Here is a 19,967-nt window from a genome sequence, read left to right as displayed (position 1 = left end):
AAAAAAGAAAAAGAAGAAGCAGCTGCATTCCTGGCTGTGATTTCATCAGGACAATCATAAAGGTATAAATTTTAAAGGCAATGAGGAAAACTTCAAGTGGGCGGAGTTCCAAGGAAGGCCTCTAGAAGCACTGCTCCTTTTTAATAGGAAGCAGCTCCAGCCATGCAAAGCTGTAGAAAAGTCCTTCCCAGCTCTTTTCCCTAAGAACCCTCGGCTTTGATTCACTGAAGTCTACATCCTCGGCCTGTGAAGGTAGGTCTCTGTTCTTCACACAGTCACAGTATTCTTTCTAACCAGGTAGCCCACCCTGAGGAGGCCAGCCTAGAGAATCAAATCATCTTCCTCCTTCCATTCTTCTTGCCGACACTGGGTTTCAATCTGAGGCTTTGGTTATAGGATTTTGAATCAGGATCTCCTCCCACTCCAGGCAATCCCCTAACTCAGTCTCACGACAGTTGGGCTTACAAGAGTGAGCCATCATGCTGTCTCAAAATCCGCTTAGCTGTGGTCTTATGCAAACCATGTCACTTCTAAATGTGTATTGACATTCAGTTACAAGGTGCTGGGAATTGCTTCCCTTGCCCACCCCTCCGACAACCGGACGATTAAGTCTCTGTTTCAAATAATTGGTTCATCTGTCTTGGTCCCATTACTCATCAGTCCCAACAAAACTGGCCAGTTAGTCTTCGGCTACAGTAATAAAGAGATAGAAAGGCCAAGATTTTCTCATCTCTGGCACGTGGATTAGTACAGCTCAAAAGCAGAGGCCTAGTGTCCCATCGCAGACCTGCGGTTCCCCCGGGTGCCTCTACCCTCAGGAACAGCGCTCACAGCACGTGCGCGCACTCCGGCCGGCCCCGGCCACCCCACCGGTCCCGGCGTGCCGCGCGTGGCGCACGTGACCCCGCCCCCTGCCATTGGCCAGGCGGGGGAGGGGCGTGGCCGCCGTGGCGCGAGCCGGCCGGAGCTTCCCTCCGCTGCAGCCTGCCGTGGGAGCATCGCTGGGCCACCGGCAGCGGCGTGCGGGTCGGGAGCGCAGCCTGGGCACCGCGCACGCGCCCGAAGCAGCGCGGGGTCGCGGAGGCTGCGGCAGGTGTGCCGGGGCATCCTCATGTGATCCAGGGGGCTGGGGCGGTGCCTTAGAGGCCACACCTCCTTCAGGTTTCCCCACCCACCCACCCCCAGGGTGGAGGGTAGGTGTGCCTCTGCGGGGTCCTAGCTGGGGAGACCCCCCCAAAAAAATGTAGGGCACATCCAGAAGGCTTGGAAATTGGGGAAACTGCCTCTCCCCTGGGATGGAAGTTACCATGGCAATAAGGGAGTCTTGGCGCCCTGGGAAAGAAGACCGTGGAGATGAGCTGTGGGGATTCAGGATTCCTATGGGCCCTTGATCCCGCCTGGACGGGATGGAGGAAAGATAGATGAGCCCCTAGGTCTTGGGGCTCCGTCCTGGCCCCACCCCACGTCCCTGGGAGGCTCAGGCGCGCCCCGGGTTTCTGGTTCCTCAGGAAAGTCGGCTGTCACCTGCTGCCAGCTACGAGGTGCGAGGCCTCCCCCCTCGGCTGCGCTGCAGGATGGGTCCCTCGGGGCTGCTGCTGGCCCTAGCCCTGCACCTGGCGGTGTGTTCCCGTCCGCACCGGGACTACTGCGTGCTGGGCGCGGGTCCCGCGGGCCTGCAGATGGCCGCCCTCCTGCAGCGGGCCGGCCGGGACTACGAGGTGTTCGAACGCGAGTCGGCGCCCGGCAGCTTCTTCACGCGCTACCCGCGCCACCGCAAGCTCATCAGCATCAACAAGCGGCACACCGGCAAGGCCAACGCCGAGTTCAACCTCCGCCACGACTGGAACTCTCTGCTCAGCGACGACCCACAGCTGCTCTTCAGGCACTACTCGCAGGCTTACTTCCCGGACGCCAGCGACATGGTGCACTACCTGGGTGACTTCGCGAAGCGTCTGGGGCTCCACGTGCTATACAACACAAACATCACCCACGTGACTCTGGACAAGGATCCACAAGCCTGGAATGGCCATTACTTCATCCTGACCGACCAGAACGGCCAGGCTTACCAGTGCAGGTAAGGACCCCATTGACAGAGCTGGACCTCACCCAGGATCAGGACATCACTGAATTGGCCTCGAGATCCGAAAGAATGGGAGGAAGGGGCACCACTTGCTCCCACTGGGGTTCAGTGCTGAGGTTTGGTACAGCCAGCACTTTCTAAGGTATGTCCTTACAAAGCTGTAGCTGAGTATGTCTGGAAAATTCTAGCAATTGATCCTCTAGCGTTTGCCAGGCTTTATTGCCTCTATGATCTTTTTTTTGGTTTTGCGAGACAGGGTTTCTCTGTGTAGCTTTGCACCTTTCCTGGAACTCACTTTGTAGCCCAGGCTGGCTTGAACTCACAGAGATCCGCCTGGCTCCGCCTCCCGAGTGCTGGGATTAAAGGCGTGTGCCACCACCTACCGGCGCCTTCTCTATGATCTTCTCGTGTTGGGTACTGCATATGAGCATAGCTTGTACCCACAAACCCTTGCAGGCGGGTCCAGCCTTTGACACTGCAACACTACATTGTCATTTTCATGATTCAAGTGCAAAAACCATGTAGTCAAGTTACAAAGCACACACACATACACAGATCTCATGTTTTAAATAAGCTTTGCCAGTTACGTTGGGCCACATTCACAGCTATCGTGGACCCCATGTGGCCTAGAGACCATGGGTTAGACACACCTGATAGTTTCCTAAAATAAGTATCTCCAAAACCCATGCTGAGAAAAGCAGGGTGAAGTGTCCAGGCAGCATTAGACACTGGCCAGTCAGATTTCAGCACAGAACTAGAGCAGAAGTCCAACAAGCGTGGTTTCCAGACCTTGCTTTGGCTGGGAGGCAGTATGCGGGCACCTCAAACTTGTTCAGGCCTCACAAGGGACCTAGAGAGGATGTTCCCTAATTCCCGTTTGGCAGGGCAGAGCTGAGGCTCAGTGACCTTGGTCACCGTACTGTGTCACACCGCTAACATGGCGAGGCTACATTTGGGCTGGGATTTTGCTGACATCTTAGCCTCTGTTCTTTCAGGCTCCCTTCCTGGCTATCAGCCACACTCCTGACTCCAGACAAGGGTAGACCTTCTGTTCATCTGTTCCTGCCGCCTGGAGAAGGGGAGTGTCCTGACTGGGACTCTGGGATTTTAGGTAGCTTCCTTAGGGGTAGAAGGGAGTGAGGAGGAGAGAGAACAAGGGCCTGTTCCCTGTATGTGTCCCTTCCATGGATAAGTTCTACATGGAAACCATCCCGTAATCAAACTATTCTGCAGTCAGCAAAATCCAGATAGCCGGCTGCCACCACTCGGCTGTAATCCCCACCAGTAAAGAGCAGAGCTGGCCAGGATGGCACACAGGCCTGTAACCCCAGCATTTGGGAGACTGAGACAGGAGGGGGTGCCAGATCCAAGGCTAGCCCGTGCGACCTATCGAGGCCACGTCTCAACAGCAGGACTTTGGGATCAGGCCCTTCTGTACTCAGATTGTGGTTCCACTGCTTTGAAGAGTTCTGATGCCCTGACCCACGGGGCCCTGTGTCTCCTCACCTGTGAAACAGGTCGGGACACCAGCTGAGGAGCGTATGAGATCGAGGGGTAGATAAGATGATAGGATAAACACACTGGCACAGTGGGGCTAGAAGGTGTGTGTGTGTGTGTGTGTGTGTGTGTGTGTGTGTGTGTGTGTGTGCGCGCGCGCGCACACGCCTGGCCTACAAGTCAGGAGAGGAGGCTTAATGCCAGGCTAGAGTGCATGCCCCCCAGGGGGAAAAGAACTGACCTCACTGCTGTGTTCAAAGCTAGGGGAAATGTTTCTGGCTTATCACAACATCGTTGAGCAAACTTAATCCCCAAGTATGGTATTCTTCCAGTAAAGCATGAAGGACTGTGGCTAGCTTGGAGAGAGGCACCCTGGGGTGGGTCAGTAAATGGAGGAGCGAGTAAATGGGTAAACATGAGTGGACGTGTCTTTGAGGAGCCTGGAATCAGGATGAAGCTAGGGGAACCACACCGAGAGACTGTGTCGCCGAGGCACTGAGTCATCTCTCTTTGTCCCCACCTGCAGCGTCCTGCTTGTAGCCACTGGTTTGTCAGTCCCCAAACTGGTTGACTTCCCTGGCTCCGAACATGTGGAGGGTTACGAGTCCGTATCCGTGGACCCAGAAGACTTTGTGGGTCAGAACGTGCTGATCCTGGGCCGTGGGAACTCAGCCTTCGAGACGGCAGAGAACATCTTGGGTGTCACAAACTTCGTCCACATGCTGAGCCGCTCGCGGGTTCGGCTCTCCTGGGCCACCCACTATGTCGGAGACATCAGGTATGCCCCATCCCTGCTTGTGTGTTCTATGCTACCCATCCTGTACCAGTCTGTTCCCCGATCCTGCAAGATGATGTCCGAGGGGGGCGGGGCTCATGACTTCAGCAGTCCAGCAGTAGGTTGCTCTCTCTAACAAGGGCTCACCAGCAACACCTACCTCAGAGTAGTGTTATCACAGCAGCAGGCACATATGCCAGAGAGAAAGACTGCAGAACAATACCGGAAGCCAGAACAAGGGGGAGGTCGGGCTCCCTTCCTCTATAGCAACCCTCTATCTGGAGCTAACAGGGGACACCAACAGAACTGTCTTAATCTCTTCAAGGGCATCACCCCCAGTGAGTTGCCACCAGGCTCTTAAGGATCTACCCCCAAGGGCCTGGGGATATAGCTCAGTTTGGTAGAGTGCTCGATTCCCCTGTACTAAAACCCTAGGTTCAATCCCCAGGTCCACCTAAGCAAGGTGTGGTGACGCACACCTGTAGTCTCCACTCAGCACTCAGGAGGTGGAGGCTGGAGGATCAGAGTTCAAGGTCATCCTTGGCTACTTAGTGAATTTGAGGCCCAGCTTGGGCTACATAGGATCTTATCTTTACCAAAAAGAAAAGAAAAAAAAAAAAAAAAGAAGAGAAGAAAAAAGTTTACCACCTCCCAGTGTTACCCACCAAGCCCCACATGAGGGAGCCTCCCCACCCTCACCAGCATTAGACAGCCCTCCTGAACCTTCTTTCCTCTCCGGCCTGCCCGTGGGGCCCCCAGAGCCATCAACAATGGCCTGCTGGACACCTACCAGCTGAAATCCCTAGACGGACTCCTGGAGTCGGACCTGGAGGATCTGGCCCTCGTGAAGGACAGCAAGGGCAAGTTCCACATCACCCTCAAATTCTTCCTGGAGGAGGACAACAGCAGCCAGAGCGCCGACTCCGTCCCCCTCCCCCAGGATGACAACGATAACTTCGCCATGCGGGTGGCCTATGACCGCGTCATCCGCTGCCTGGGCTGGAAGTTCAACTTCTCCATTTTCAACCAGTGAGTCCAAGTGGGGTGGAGGTGGGGGACCCCTCACCGGCACCTTCAGAACTCCCTGGGGACTCAGCAGACTCCAGAAGAGCACTGCAAGAATGGAGGGAGACACCAAGGGCCTTGTCTCCAGCAACTCTTCTTATTCCTAACAACCCTCTCCACTGGCAGGTCCCTCAGACTCTCCTCAGGGACTGAGTTCAGCAAGAAGTACCCGCTGATCAGGGCTAGCTATGAGTCCAAAGGAAGCCGGGGTCTCTTTATCCTTGGGACGGCCAGCCACTCCGTGGACTACCGGAAATCTGCTGGCGGCTTCATCCATGGATTCCGATACACAGGTGAGCCTGGCTGAAGGGCCACTCTCCCAGGACTTCCGACTTCAGAAGCAGCAAAGGGATGTTTTTGTGGTCTGGGGATATGTCTAGGAAAAGCATAACAGTAGGTGTCTCTCAGGGTAGCCTGTGACATGCTTAGTCCCGTGCAGTTTGAATGGAGGTGTGTTCACGGGGATGGGTGGTCTCACACATGCCACTTTCACAGGGCTAAATAAGGCAGTGCCCTAGTGTGTGCGCCTGTGAAGCAGATCCCACAGCATGCGGGAACACCTCAGTGAAAGTCCCAACGGGTTATGTCAATTCTCTTTTGAAACTTTCCGTTCTAAACATGTTACTCTTCTATTATCTTGATACTGTTTGCCTGCAAAATACAAAAAAAAAAAAAATTTTTTTCAGTAGTTTGAGGACTGAAGACTAGCTCAGTGGCAGAGCACTCATATAGTGTGCCAGAGGCCCTGGATTCAAGTCTCAATGTGATGATGATGATGATGATTTGATTTATTGCATGAGAATAATTCCCAACAAGAAACTGATGCTTTGTGATGTTAAGGATAAACGGAGAATGAAAAGTGAAGGAGAGGAGTAACTTGCCAAATGTTGAGTATATTCTAGAGGCTGAGGACATGCACCCCTGCAGAACCACTGGCACCCTCCGCGGTGGCTAGAAAGCCTTCCTTTTTCTTTTCTTTCTTTTTTATTATAATTAGTGTGTATGTGTGCGTGCGTGCGTGCGTGCGTGCTTTGTGCGTGTGTGTGTCTGTGTCTGTGTGTGTGTGTGTGTGTGTGTGTGTGTGTGTGTGTGTGTGTACATGCGCGAGCGCGTGTAATGTGCCACGGCATGCATGGGGAAGTCAGAAGATAACTTGCAGGGAGCCAGATTCCTCCTTCCACCATGGGATCAGTTCTTCAGTGTGCATAGCAAATGTTTTTATCCACTGAGCCATCTGGCCAACACAGCCTTTGTTTTTTCTGAGGAAACATCTGAGGGTCAGAGAGATCTGTTTGTGCTTGATTTGGTTTCTGGTTTTTACAGAGTGTCCTCTCCTGCCCTTTCCTCCCCTCCGTGGAGGAAGCAGTGGACTGAAGCAGCTGAGTGAGCTGTTCAGCTGTTACCCACATTTTTTGGGGGGGTCAGGTGCCATCAGCTTGGTATGGATTTTACTTGCAGTGTTTGCCTTGAGTTCAGTGGATGCAGGGTCAAGTCTATAATCCTTCTTACCAGGACTCCAATAGAAAGCTTTCACTCAGCCAGGCGGTGGTGGTGCACACCCTTAATCCCAGCACTCGGGGGGCAGAGTCAGGCGGATCTCTGTGAGTTGGAGGCCAGCCTGGTCTACAGAGCGAGATCCAGGACAGGCTCTAAAGATACACAGAGAAACCCTGTCTTAAAAAAGAAGAAGGAGGAGGAGGAGGAAGAAAAGAAAAAAAAGCTTCCACTCAGGGGCCTGAATGTTGTTCTGTGTGTCCTCCACCACAAGCCTAGGGTCCACAGTGCTGAGGACAGAGAAAGAAAGATGACCTGTAAGAAGTAATGAATGGTAAGGGACTGGAGAGATGGCTCAGTGGTTAAGGCACTGACTGCTCTTCCAGAGGACCCGGGTTCAATTCCCAGCACCCACATGGCAGACAGTTACAACTGTCTGTAACTCCAGTGCAGGCAAAACACCAATGTGCAGGCAAAACACTAATGCACATGAAATAAAATAAACAAATTATTTTTAAAAACAGGAAGAAGTAATGGCAGTAAAGCATTTGTGTTAGGATCAGGGTATGGTAGCCCAGGCTAGCCTCAAATTCCCAATCCTCCTGCCTCAGCCTCCCTGGTTCTGAGATCACAGATGTGCACTGCCACACCTGGTCTGTGTTTTGTTTTCTTCGTGAAGACAATGAGGCAGATGGTATAGATGGAGAGCGATGGAGGGGCCGCTGTGAAGATCTTCATACCCAGCGGTTTCCTTTTGACATAAAAAGAGGGAGTGGCAAACCCAGCATAGACTCATGGGTCCTCATGCCCTTCTGCACGGGGAGACTTGTGTCCCCACCTCCAGGTTAGAGTGGGTACTTTAGGGACAACTGAGCTGCCTCTGCTGGCTGATGCTTTAGAACAACAGTCTCCAACTCTCCTGGCAGGGGGCAGTGGTAAACACGTAAGCTCATCTGAGCATCCCTGGAGGTCCGCTGTCAACCCCGTGGTCTGCATCTTCAGAAGCAGAAAGGTGTTAGTGGGAGATCCTACTTGCAGCCTCACATCTCCTCAGGTGGTGGCACCTAGCGTAACCCCTTAGCCCGTGGAGTGGGTGCCATATTGCCTGGCCACTACTACCTGGGCCACATCCAGACCCTAGGGGCCTTGAGTCCCCATCCTTCTGTTTCCATCTAGTGTGATGGCTTGTTATCACCTCAGGCCTCGGTGTTACTCTTCCTTATCCTCTCCAGCTGGCAGGGAGCACTATGTAGTAAGTCCAAGGCCTGCCTGGGCAACTCAGACCCTGTCTCAAAGTGAAAAGAGATAAGAATGTAGCCTAGTGACAGAGCAGTTGTCTAATGTGCACAAGGCTCCCGGGTCCTTCCACAGTACCAGAAACAATGGGGGAAATCTCGACGTTCTGAGTCTTGTTCTTGCATGATTTCTCTCCCACCTCCTAAAGTCCCACGCCTCGGCATGCTGTCACCCGCTCTGCACAGGTCTTGCCTTCTCGAGGTGCCAGACTTGTTCTCCGTCCCAGGACCTCCCAGGCTCCTCCAGCGTCAGCTCTTACACCTTGCAAACTCAGCTTGGCCACCCGTCTCCTCCAGGGAGCCAGAGGCCTAGGACAGAGACCCACCATGGCTCCCTTCTTATGAACACCTGGTTGTGGCACATCCTCATTGCGCTGGGGTGTTTGATTAACTTTGGAAGAACAAGTGTCTGTGTTCGGCCATTCCACGACAGGGTAGAACAGGCCCGGGTGTAAAGAAAACCACCTTGCCGCTGGGTTCAGGCAGCCATTGCTTTCTACAAAAGATCTCAGGACAAGACAGGGACAGGTAGATTTGGGCTGAAAAGGAGAGAAGCAGCCTGAGTGTCCATTGGGCTCTAGATAGAAATGGGGAGGTGGAGAGCTCTGTGTCTGGGTTGGATGCACCCAGTGTAAAGGATGGCAGTTGGCAGGGGAATTTCCATGTGCAGATGGCCTCAAGCAAGGGTGGACCGCTCAGACCCAAATCCACCCCCACCCATACTTTGCCCGATACCAGAGACGGAATCAGTTGGTCCCTGACTGTAGGTGACTGTGAAGAAAGAACATTTGTCGTCTGGCCTTTTACACACAGCTCTCCCCGCCACTGTTCCCCAGGCCGAACCTCCCTCCAGTGAGCCAAGATAAAATCTTGGCCCTTCCTCCCTCTGGCCATTTCAGTGCGTGCTGTCCACCGGCTCCTGGAAAATCGGCACCATGGCATCGCCTGGCCGTCCACAGAGCACCCCATCACACAGCTGACCAGCTCCATCATTCGGCGGGTAAACGAGGCTTCTGGGCTGTACCAGATGTTCAGTGTGCTGGCTGACATCATCCTGTTGAAGGAGTGAGTGGCCCTTCCCATTCCATCTCCCCCGACCCCGCTTTACCCATATACCCTGCCCCTTGCTTCTGGTACTATTCTGGGTGCTGAGTGGCCCAGTTGTTTCCTGGGCAAAGGAGGCCTGCAGAGGCTAAAAAAAAAAATCTATCCTGGCAGGGAAATCAGTGAGGTAAACAGCTCAAGGTCCGTTATGGATTTCTTACTGTGTGGTTTGGGAAGTTAGTGAAGCTCTGTGCTTTCTTGCCTTATCTGCAAAATGAACATAGCTCCCTTGCAGCATTGAAGGGTGAAGATAAGAGTCCCCTCAGGCAAGGACCAGGTTGTCCCTTTTAGATCAAGTGATTACTGGCAAATCACAGGACACACAGAGCCTGAGGATACAGTACAGGATGTGTGAGGAGAGAGCAAGGGGAGACTCATAGAAGACAAGCAGGTGAGACATAGAGGAAGACCCCTGAGGCAGAGGACATGCCCTGATCCAAAGCCCTGGCCTCTCCACAGGAAGTTCAGGGACACAGGAAGTCCAGGAGCTCAGCACACCATCTTGTTTCATCCTCAGCGCCCCATCCATGAGTGCCCGAGCTGTCTAGAGCAGCGTGCGCTTGGCAGGACCCAGGGCTCAGTCGGTATCCCAGTCCTGTCAATCACACTGGCCCAGCCGCCTCCCACCACAGTCAGTCTGCCCTCAGTGCAGCCACCAGCCATCCTTTAAAAAGAGAGTCACACTGTTGTCCTTGCCCCCCGACTCCCCACAGGCCAACAGCTACCCTTCTCCATCCACTTAAACCCACAATCACGCCACGTCTCCTTTACCCATGCCCCGTGACCTCCCTGACCCCATGACTCTCGTCTCGACCTACAGTGACAAGCTTCTCCCCACTCCCCCTCATCTAGAGCCTGCCCCCGGGTAGCCCAGAAGGCACAGCTGGCACCGTGACATTATAGGGTGGGCGATTCCTGCTTCGTCCACACCCCTGCACCTGTGGAGAGCTGGATGTACCCCCACCCCACACCCAGTGAGCCCACACCCCTCCCTGCTCCTGAGTTCCTCCCCCCCTGGGGTCCCACCCACAGGAATGCTACAGCCTTTGAGTACCTGGAGGAGTTCCCTATGCAGATGCTGGCCCAGCTGGAGACGCTCACAGGGAGGACAGCGCGCCACGGGCTCTTTGTCATCAACATGGAATATGGCCAGAACTTCTCCGGGCCCGAGAAGGACGTCTTCTATTACGACCGGTCCGTGGCACACATAGAAGACGCCTGGCGGTCGAACTTCCTCCACCCTGTCATCTACTACTACAGACACCTCCCCACTGGTGAGCTGGCCTCCACCCTCCCTGAGCTCAGCCTCTTCGGAGGGGGGCTTGTCTCGGACCACCTCTGCCTATACAGCAGTCACCACAAGGCCATACATAACGTCTGCAGCTGACCAAGGGAGGGCACCCTAGGGGACCTACGGAAGCCATGCATGATCTCTGGGCACCATGTCGTGAAAGGGATGCTGTCATGTTGTGGTGTCTCCAGGTGGGGGGAGGTGCTGCGGCTAGTGTTAAGTAGAATGGGTGAGGGCGGGTAAGATGACTGGGTGGGTAGAAGCCCTTACCAGGGAAGCCTAGAGACCTAAGCTGCAATCCCCGGAAGCGACATAAAGGTGGAAAAAGAGAACCGACGCCACAGAGTTGACCTCTGACCTCCACACAGGCTCTGTGGCGTGTGTGCCCATACAAACAGCAACAATAACAATAACCAGACAAGGGCTACGCAGGCCAGCACAGTACAGAAATGCCAGGCCAGATCCCCAGTTCTGTCCCCACAGCAGTATGGTCTTGGCCATTTTCCTTAACCTCTCTGAGGCTTGCTTCCTGGTCTATAAAATGGGATGGTGGTTAATTATTCCATGCAGGATCGCAGGAAGATATCCACAAAATGCCAGCAGGGTTAGGGCACAACCTGGGTACCATGCCTTTCAGTTCAGAACTTGAAGGGCCTCAGGTTGAAGAGGGTGCACCAGGCAGGTGCCTGTCACCCCAGTGCTGGGGAGGCTGGGGCAGGTTTGCCACAAACTCAGTGCCAGCCTGGGCTGTATAATGAGCCCCTGTCTCAGAACTGAGTGTGGTGAGGCACTCCTCGGTAATCCCAGCATTTGGGAAATAAGAGGCAGGAGGTCAGCCTGGGCTACATGAGACCCTGTCTCAAAAGAAGAAAGGGGGCCCAGCTGGGGATTGTTCCCACTGGCAAAGGCAGCTTCGGCAGGCAGAAGGCGGAGTGTGGGGAGTACCAAAGTCGGCTGCCCAAACACTGGCCTGCTAGGACTGGTCACCGCCTAGAGTCCAGTTTCCAGGGATGTTGGGCCAGTGGCCTGTGGGCTGAGCCCTTAGAGGGCAGGGTCCACAGCAGGGGGAAGTGAGCCTAGATGAGCCCCATGTAGTCAATGGTTCCTGTGCTACACCCAGAAACCACAGGCAACAGGTCTGGTTCCTCTTCCTCCTGCTACATGAAAGTGGCTGGTGGCCAAGCTGACCACAGCCTGACAGAAGCACCGTAGGAAGGCCACCATGAGAGCAGGGGGAGGTGCCGGTATGAAGGGCCTGGCCCTCATGCCTCCCTCCTCCCACAGAGCAAGATATGCGATTCCGGCCTGCACAGTGGCCCCTGCCTCGGCCCGTGGCCATCCATCACATAGTGGAGGACTTCCTGACTGACTGGACAGCCCCCGTGGGGCACATCCTCCCCCTGAGGCGCTTCCTGGAAAACTGTCTGGACACAGATCTGCGGAGCTTCTATGCAGGTAACCAAGTTCCCAGGAGGGCGGAGGGTGGGGTGAATGCCTTAGTGTTAGAGTGCTAATCTGCGTGGGTTTGAGCCTTAGCACAGGAAACGGGAAGGGAGGAAAGGGAAAAAAGGAGGCAGGAGACTATGTAATGAGCTACAGACTATCAAAATTGATTGTACAATTTTGAAAAAGATGCAGATGAAACAAATGGAAATAAAATAGCCTTGAAATGAGAAGCTCGGTATAAGGAGCTGGTGGTGCATTAGACAGAGGTGAAGAGAGAATTGGTGGATTGGAAGGCAGATCTGACAGGGAAATGCAGAGAGGAGCCTAAGGCAAGAACTCAAATGATCTAGAGGAGAGAGTGATAGAAACAAGCCAATATTCTTGTCCTTATAAACCCCTGGATGTTCCAAATCCAATGCCTTTCCTATTATGGAGAGGACATGTCAGACGCCTGTCAAATGTGCGACACTATTCATACCAAGTCAAGTTAGAGACTGACTCTAGTCTAATCCAAGAGCGAGCATCCTGCGTTATCCTGAGTCTGCTTTGAAATGATGGTTTAGGGGCTGATCGGCTAATGAGTGACGTCCCAGCCCTGATCATCTCAGTATCTTCCTATCTCCCTTAGCCCAGAGCTGAGCACCTTTGCCCTTCTAGAGGCCTGTGAGCAGCCGACCTTGACCATACGCCGACCCCTGACATGCCTAGAAATGAGAGCCCTCAGCTCCAAACGGCCTGCCCATTCCCCGAGGCTTCAGGAGCCCACAAAAGTCCAGTGGCATATTCCCAGCCCGCGTCATGGTTCCACTGATGTGCCCTCCCAGCCTTGTTCCTGCCCTGAGCTGGGGTGAATCCTTACAGCAGAAGGCCAGCCGCCATTTGCTCGTTGCACAGCTGCTCGCTCTGGCCTCAGCCCCTTCTGGGAATCGGGAACCCCGGGTCCCACAGAGAGGTGACGTCATTGGAAGGTCATGCTGGCCAAATGGCCATGTGGCTGCCCTTGTATCTGTTCTCTTCCCTGGCAAGGCCTCTGTCCTGGGGGTCAGAGGGGAAGCAAGAAAGGATACTGTGGAGCCCTTCTCAGCCCATGCCCCCTGTAGCCCTCACTGTATCTTTCTTTGTATTGCGCCCCACCTCTTTTTTTTTTAGCTTAAAAGAATAGGGAAAGTAGAAAGTCTTCCCCCAAAGATGCAGAAGGACTCTATGAAGGCTCTGACGTTCTGCCTTCCCATCCCATCTCTAACTCCTTGAGCCGGTGTGTGTCTCGTCACTTGTTTCTCAGTCAAAGCTATGCAAGTGTTGTGTTTCCCCTGCACACCATGGAGGATATGGTCCAAGAGCCCCAGAGAATGTCTCAATAGATGGAACCAAATCTCATGCTTTCAGCCAGTGGCTTGGAGTCACTCACTTCAGGGAATCCCACACTGAAATCTCACTACAGACGTGGCAATTGCTGGCATAACACTTTGATGTCAGAATGTGTGTGCATGTGTGTATATGTGTCTGTGTGTCTGTGTGTGTGTGTGTGTGTTATATTTTTCTCTACAAATTTAATGCATGTTTGTTGTACATGATATTTAACATTGCCACATGGATTTCTTTTTCCCCTCTCATGAGTTCCCAGATGGAAGGTGCATTTTACCATAGCATTTAGCAACTGCACACACAACACAAGACTTTGTGTGTGTGTGTGTGTGTGTGTGTGTGTGTGTGTGTGTAGTTTTTTTGTTTTTTTTTTTTGAGACAAGGTTTATCTGTGTAAGACTTTTTTTTCTTATTCTGAATAGAACTATCACCTTTTCGCTTTAAGTAAATACTTTATGGTTTCCCTTTGGCATAGCCAAATTGCTGCATCTCTGCTCTTAAATTTTGAAGCCATTATTAAACAAGATAAAATAAGACATCTTAGTTTGCTTTCCATTTCTCTGATAAAACACCATGACCAAAAGCAGTGAGGGAGGAAAGCATTTATTTTGCTTACACTTCCAAATTATAATTGATCATGAATGGGAGACAGGAACCTGGAGGCAGGAACTGAAGCAGAGGCAATGAGGAAATACCCTTATGTTGTGCCCCCCATGGCTTGCTCAGACAGCTCTCTGTGCAGCCCAGGACACCTGCCCAGGGATGCACCACCCACCATGGTGCACCCACAGTGCACTGGACCCTCCCACACCAACCTCTAATCAAGAAATGCCCCCGCAGACTTGCCTACTGATGGCAGCTGATGAAGGCAACCCTTCATTTCAGCCAGCCTGGTGGCACATGCTTTTGATCCCAGCACTGGAGAGGCAGAGGCAGGCGGATCTTGAGTTTGAGGCCAGCCTGGGCTACATTGTTGAGTTCCAGGATAACCAGAGATATGTAGAGAGACCCTGTCTTTAGGAGGAAGGGAGGGAGGGAGGGAGGGAGGAAGGGAGGGAGGGAGGGAGGGAGGAAGGAAGGAAGGAAGGAAGGATGACTCTGTGTCAAGTTGACAAAAAGGCTAACCAGCACATAAAGGTCCCCTAACTCAGGTACATCATGACATTGTGATGATCCTGTTAATGGAAATGCTACTAAGAGTGGGTAGTATATAGGAGCATATACAATATGGTAACCAAGATGGCTACTAAGTAACTAGTGGGTGGAAAGTATAATCAAAAGTGGATACTCAAATGCAGGAGTGACTCCCATCCCTGTTAACCAGATGGCTACCAAGTAACTCATGGGCTGGGTATAGGAGGTGGCTACCTGGACTAAGAAATGATTCCCATCCTATAAATCAAGATGGTTACTAAGTAACTATGGATGGCTAGATGATTCCCATCCTGGGTGGGCTGAAACAGAAAGGCTCTAGATTTCATCACACTACTGGACACACGATTTAAGACATGAATAGTTTATTTCTCAAACTTTAGTCCAATTGTCAGATGGTTGACTGTGGTGAATGACTGAAACCATGGGGGTCAGGGGTTAGACATGGCACCGGAAGCATAACCACCCAGCTTAGCTGAAGGCTTTCTGCCCACCTCCTGACTTACTACAAGGAACTGCCTCTAGCTTTTGTGGAGGTTCTTCCTGGTGCCTTCACTTTGCTCATGGATTCTCTTAGTGGTTTCTTCAGATTTCAGAAATAATACATACCCACAGCTATTTTGTCACTGATCAAATTTAACATGTGCATCAGTTTTCTGCTGTGGTTCCGATAAGGATTTGCCCGTTTTATCAGTTTTTCTTCCCACAGTTGGGAAGGGACTGTGTGTGTGTGTGTGTGTGTGTGTGTGTGTGTGTGTGTGTGTGTGTACACATGTGTGCATGCTAGTATGTGTATATGCAACATCTCTCAAGAATTGAGTCTCTCCTTCTGCCAGTACTCAAACTCAGGTCGTCAGACTTGGTAACGAACACCTTTACTATTGAGCCATCTTACCAGGCCATAAAAAGGACGTTGTGTGTAGTGTTTGCAGCTCAGATATTGTTATAGGCAGTGCTGAGTGGGGCCGACTGCTGAGCACCCTCCACACAATGGCCAGCTTCCAGAAGGACAGCTGAGGGTCATCTCTGGAGAGATGGCTCCTGCCCTCTAATTCCCTGCTAAGTTCTGGGACCCATCATTTTTCTGTGGTTTGCTTCATTTTGGTATCCTGACCCATGACCTCTTCAGGTCATATGTGAGACACCAGGAAAAGCAGTTGTCTTAGGGTTTCTATTGCTGTGAAGAGACACCATGACCACGGCAACTCTTATAAAGAAAAGATGTAATGGAGGCTGGCTTACAGTTCAGAGGTTTAGTCCATTATTGTCATGATAGGAAACAAGGTGGCATGCAGGCAGACAGGGTGCTGGAGAAGGAGCTGAGACTTCCACATCTTGATTATCGGGCAACAGGATGTGGACTGAGTGTTACAGGGAATGCAGCTTGAGCAAATGAGACCTCCAAGCCCACCCCCACAGTGACACACTTCCTCCAACAAAGCCACACCTCCTAATAGTGCCACACTCTATGAGCTTATGGGAGCCAGTTGCATTCAAATTACCACGGAAGCTCAGGTTGAAAGGCTGGAAAGGACCGTGCAGGGGCCCCTGATGAACACTGCCCCTAGGTCCCCAGCATGGTCCACTCCTCTCCATGCTTCTCTCCCACTACCTGACCTGACAGCTTCTTTTCCTTTTGTATAGAGTCCTGTTTCCTGTTCACCCTCACACGCCAGAGGCTGCCCCCCTTCTGCCAGCAGGGGTACCTGAAGATGCAGGGACTTTCAATCACCAAGAGCCTTCGGCAACATGGCGTGGAAAGCAGGCTCCTTCGGGACTACACGGCCGTGGAGGACAGCAGCAGGGGGCCTGGTGACCACCCCTCGGCTCCAGAGCCTCTGACTCAGTCCCTTGACAGTAACAAGGAGGAGCTCTGAACATCCTCTTCCAGGCTATGGAGTCTGGTGCCTCCCCGGGGCCCTTTTCCCAGGCTCTCTCCCACCTCTCCGGCTGCTGAGGACCATCAGAGATAACAGACAACAGGACAGGCTATAGAATGTCGAAGGCTGGGACATGGTCACACAGTGGTGTCCCTTCCTGTGCTGGCCCCTGGGTGCTAGATGCAAGGTTAAGAGGGGGGCGCCTTCTGTCAGGTATGAGATGCCTTCCACAGCCAGCCCGTGTCCAGCTAGGAACATCACTAAGCACCATGTTGGTCTGGTGTGTCTGCTGCTAGGACCAACCTCCTTTCCCTTCTCGTTCACTCTGCCGATGGGCTTGGATCTGCCCGGGGAACGGCTCTCAGCTGAAACCCCCTCATTTCCACGGCGGGCATGTTAGAACGAAAACTTGAGGTCTTCGGCCATGGGGTAGACTGTTGGGATCTCTGCTCCTCAGTACAGCTATGGACCCGACTCAGAAGCATCAAGCATCTCCCAGGGTCCTCATCCAGGAGGGCCTGCCCCATGCCGCTCTTTCTTTCCACACCACCTCACCCACCCCGGCACTGGCTCTCAGCAGAACTCCAGTCAGGCTGGGCATCACAGGCCCAGGGCGCTGGTATAGGATAGAGACAGCCAACTCCTGCAAAGCTGTCTGCCCAGCTGGCTTCTCGGGAGCAGGGCACCTCAGAGCTGTCCTGTGCCCAAGATCACACTCCCAGGGATCAGCAGCCTCTGTGTCCCTCTCCCACATCGCTGTCTGGCATCCTGAGCCAGGTCTTCCTTGAGACCTGCCTGGGCAGGTTTAAGGTGTTGCTGTGCCTGCTGCCTTGGGCATGGAAACATGGACACCTGCCGGCTCCTAGATGCCCTGAAGTTCCTCTCTTCTTCCTTACCAGAATCCATGTTCAGCCCACAGATTGGTCTCACTGATGAGTAAGCCATGAGGAAGGCATTGCCCACAAGGGCAGGTGGTGATCACATGATTTCCCATAGCCCCAGAGTGCAGGGACTATTTCTCACCAGCCCTCTCATTCTTCATGCAGCCCACTCAGACGTCCAGGGACATGTCAGCCCAAAGCTCCTTCCTGAGAGCGTCCTCTTCCCCACAGAAGAGTCTTGTCTGGGTCCAAGCCCTCTTGACCTCCTGACCTGCCTGCAGCCACCTCCCTCTCCGGTGCTTACCAGATTCTACCAGGGCAATCCAACAACTTCATGTCATCAGGAGCCGGAGGAACTGGGTACCCCTGTACCTACTTGGGGTAGTTTACATGGGGCCAAACCTAACTGAATCATCCCTAACCCAGGATGTCAGAGTCCCCATATTTCACCCAGGTTGATTGACAAGCCAGACTGGGACCCCGCCACCCCACCCTCTTTTCCAAAGCATTTTGAAATGAGTCATTGATTCAGTGCTACCCCATGAAATCGAATCCTGTTCCTCACATCCCACCCTCCACTCACCGAGGCTGGCTGAGCCACTAGTTCAGTGCCTTCGCAAGTAGCTGGCTGACACCCTTGTATATGACATCTGCTGCTTCCTGTCATCTGCCAGATCGTTGATTCCGTCAAACTATCAGGCAGGCTCATTTGTTTTTAACACAGAGGTTCTGTTCTTGCTCAGTTGACTAGAGATGGCTTCTACTCCCCTCCCCCATAGGGTTTCACCATGTCCTGGCCTAGTACTTATTACACAGCCCAGCCTGCACTTGGATTCATGGTAATTCTCCTGCCTCAGCCTTCCAAGTGTTGGGATTATAAGCTTGAGCCACATAAGCTTTTTTAAGATTTACTCTTAATTATGTGTACTTGTTTGTGTCTCTGTGTGGGTATGTGTACATGAGTGCAGGTGCCCAGAGGCCAGAAGAGGGTGTCAGAGCCCCTTAAAGCTGGAGTTACAGGAGGTTGTGAGCCAGCATATGTAGAGGCTGAGAACTGAACTCAAGTCCTCTAGAAGAGCAGTAAGTGCTGAGCCAGTTCCTCCGGGACCCCTCCCCCATAACTATATTAAAAATAATATAGTTATTATTATTGGATGTGGTACACACCAGTATCCCCGCACTAGGGTGGCCAAGGCAGGAAAATGAGTTTCAAGGCCAGCCTAGAATACATGGAGAGTTTCAGGACAGCATGAGCAACTTAACATGATCCTGTTTCAAAAAGGAAATTTTAAAAAGGCAAAAATAGGCTGAGCATGGTGGTACATGCCTTTAATCTCAGCACTCCCAAGGCATAGGCTAGAGAATCACTTGTGAATGAGTTCAAGGCCAGCCTGGTTGATCTGGCAAGTTCCAGGCCAGCTAGAGCTACATAATGAGACCCTGTCCCAAAAATAAATGAATAAATTTTTTTTAAAAAAGCATGAGCAAGAATAATTATGGTGAAGGGACTGGTATAAATAAGTGAGAAATACTAAGTAACTTTTCATGATCATATCTTAAATAGTGCAGGGAAGGACTGATGAGTTTGCCCACACATGTGACCTTACATGAGACGTGGCACCAGGCGAGATGGAGCAGCAGCTGGAGCTGCTTGTAGCTGTGAAGATAGGAAACCACGGGCCCTTAGCAGTGGCTCTGCTGGGGCTGTGGGACAAGGTTCTTTTTTCCTCTTTTGATCAAGTTTGTGTTTATTTTTCAAATGTGATTATATGCTACTGAAGTAAAAATACATTTATTTTTAAACCATTTCTGCTCTTGAATTTTGGGATTGCTGGGAAAGAGTGGACGTGAGAACCCTTGCAAGAGGCTGTGCTCTGCTCTGATGGTCTGGTTATCTGGTTACCCAGGTGGGTTATCCTAGATGGAATCACTAAAAGGAAAGAGCACCACGCATCGGGATGTAGGCATGCTCGGAGGCAAAGTGTGGTAGACACACCTGTAAACCCTAGCACCTGGGAAGTGGGAGGTAGAGGCAGGAGGACCAGGCGGATCGCTGTGAGTTTGAGGCCAGCCTGGGCTACCAAGTGAGTTCCAGGAAAGGCGCAAAGCTACACAGAGAAACCCTGTCTCGAAAAACAAAAAAAAAAAAAAAAAAAGAAAAGAAAAGAAAAAAAGAAACACCACATCCCAGCCCAGGCACATGCAGAATCAGGTGGGTATCTGTGAGTTCAAGGCCAACCTGGTCTACATAGGGAGTTCCAGACCAGTAAGCTACATAGTGAGATCTTATTCTCAAAAAAAAGGGGGGATGCAGGGGCTGCCCAAGCTAAAGCAAGTGAGAAGTTAAGCCATGTGCTTTTCACGTGGAGTCTTTAAACTGACCACTGAGCACAGCATCGCCATCCTTGGAAACATCTCCCAAATGATAGAAAATCAGGCAAAATTCCTCCTCTGGAAGAGGCTCCCAAGGCTGATCTACAATGCCGTGGATAGCCCCAAATTCCTTCTTTCTGATAAAAGTGGGGGTGTCCCTGAAGTCTGCCTGGAAACCAGTGGGCTAAAAAGTGCATTTGTGGCCTGGGGATGTGGATCAGTTGCCTAAAATGCAAAATCAGTTGCCCACAAAAGCCCTGGATCTATGA

General features: G+C 52.2%; 1 protein-coding gene across 1 annotated transcript; it reads left to right on the top strand.

Annotated features, from left to right (window-relative positions):
• Window positions 1–904: 904 nt before the first annotated feature.
• Foxred2 (FAD dependent oxidoreductase domain containing 2) lies at window positions 905–18,260 on the top strand. The gene is made up of 9 exons (XM_028871061.2): window positions 905–1,093; window positions 1,509–2,074; window positions 4,104–4,355; window positions 5,112–5,381; window positions 5,544–5,710; window positions 9,106–9,271; window positions 10,343–10,584; window positions 11,886–12,056; window positions 16,209–18,260. Exons 2-9 carry the CDS (start codon window positions 1,575–1,577, stop codon window positions 16,439–16,441), a joined length of 2,001 nt encoding a protein of 666 aa, XP_028726894.1. The 5' UTR covers window positions 905–1,093; window positions 1,509–1,574; the 3' UTR covers window positions 16,442–18,260.
• Window positions 18,261–19,967: the final 1,707 nt, after the last annotated feature.

The sequence above is a fragment of the Peromyscus leucopus genome, chromosome 20 (assembly GCF_004664715.2).
Source record: "Peromyscus leucopus breed LL Stock chromosome 20, UCI_PerLeu_2.1, whole genome shotgun sequence".
In the NCBI taxonomy this organism is placed as follows: Eukaryota; Metazoa; Chordata; class Mammalia; order Rodentia; family Cricetidae; genus Peromyscus; species Peromyscus leucopus.
The sequence above is the reverse complement of the archived record's forward strand: the minus strand, read 5'-3'. Positions and strand labels throughout refer to the sequence as shown.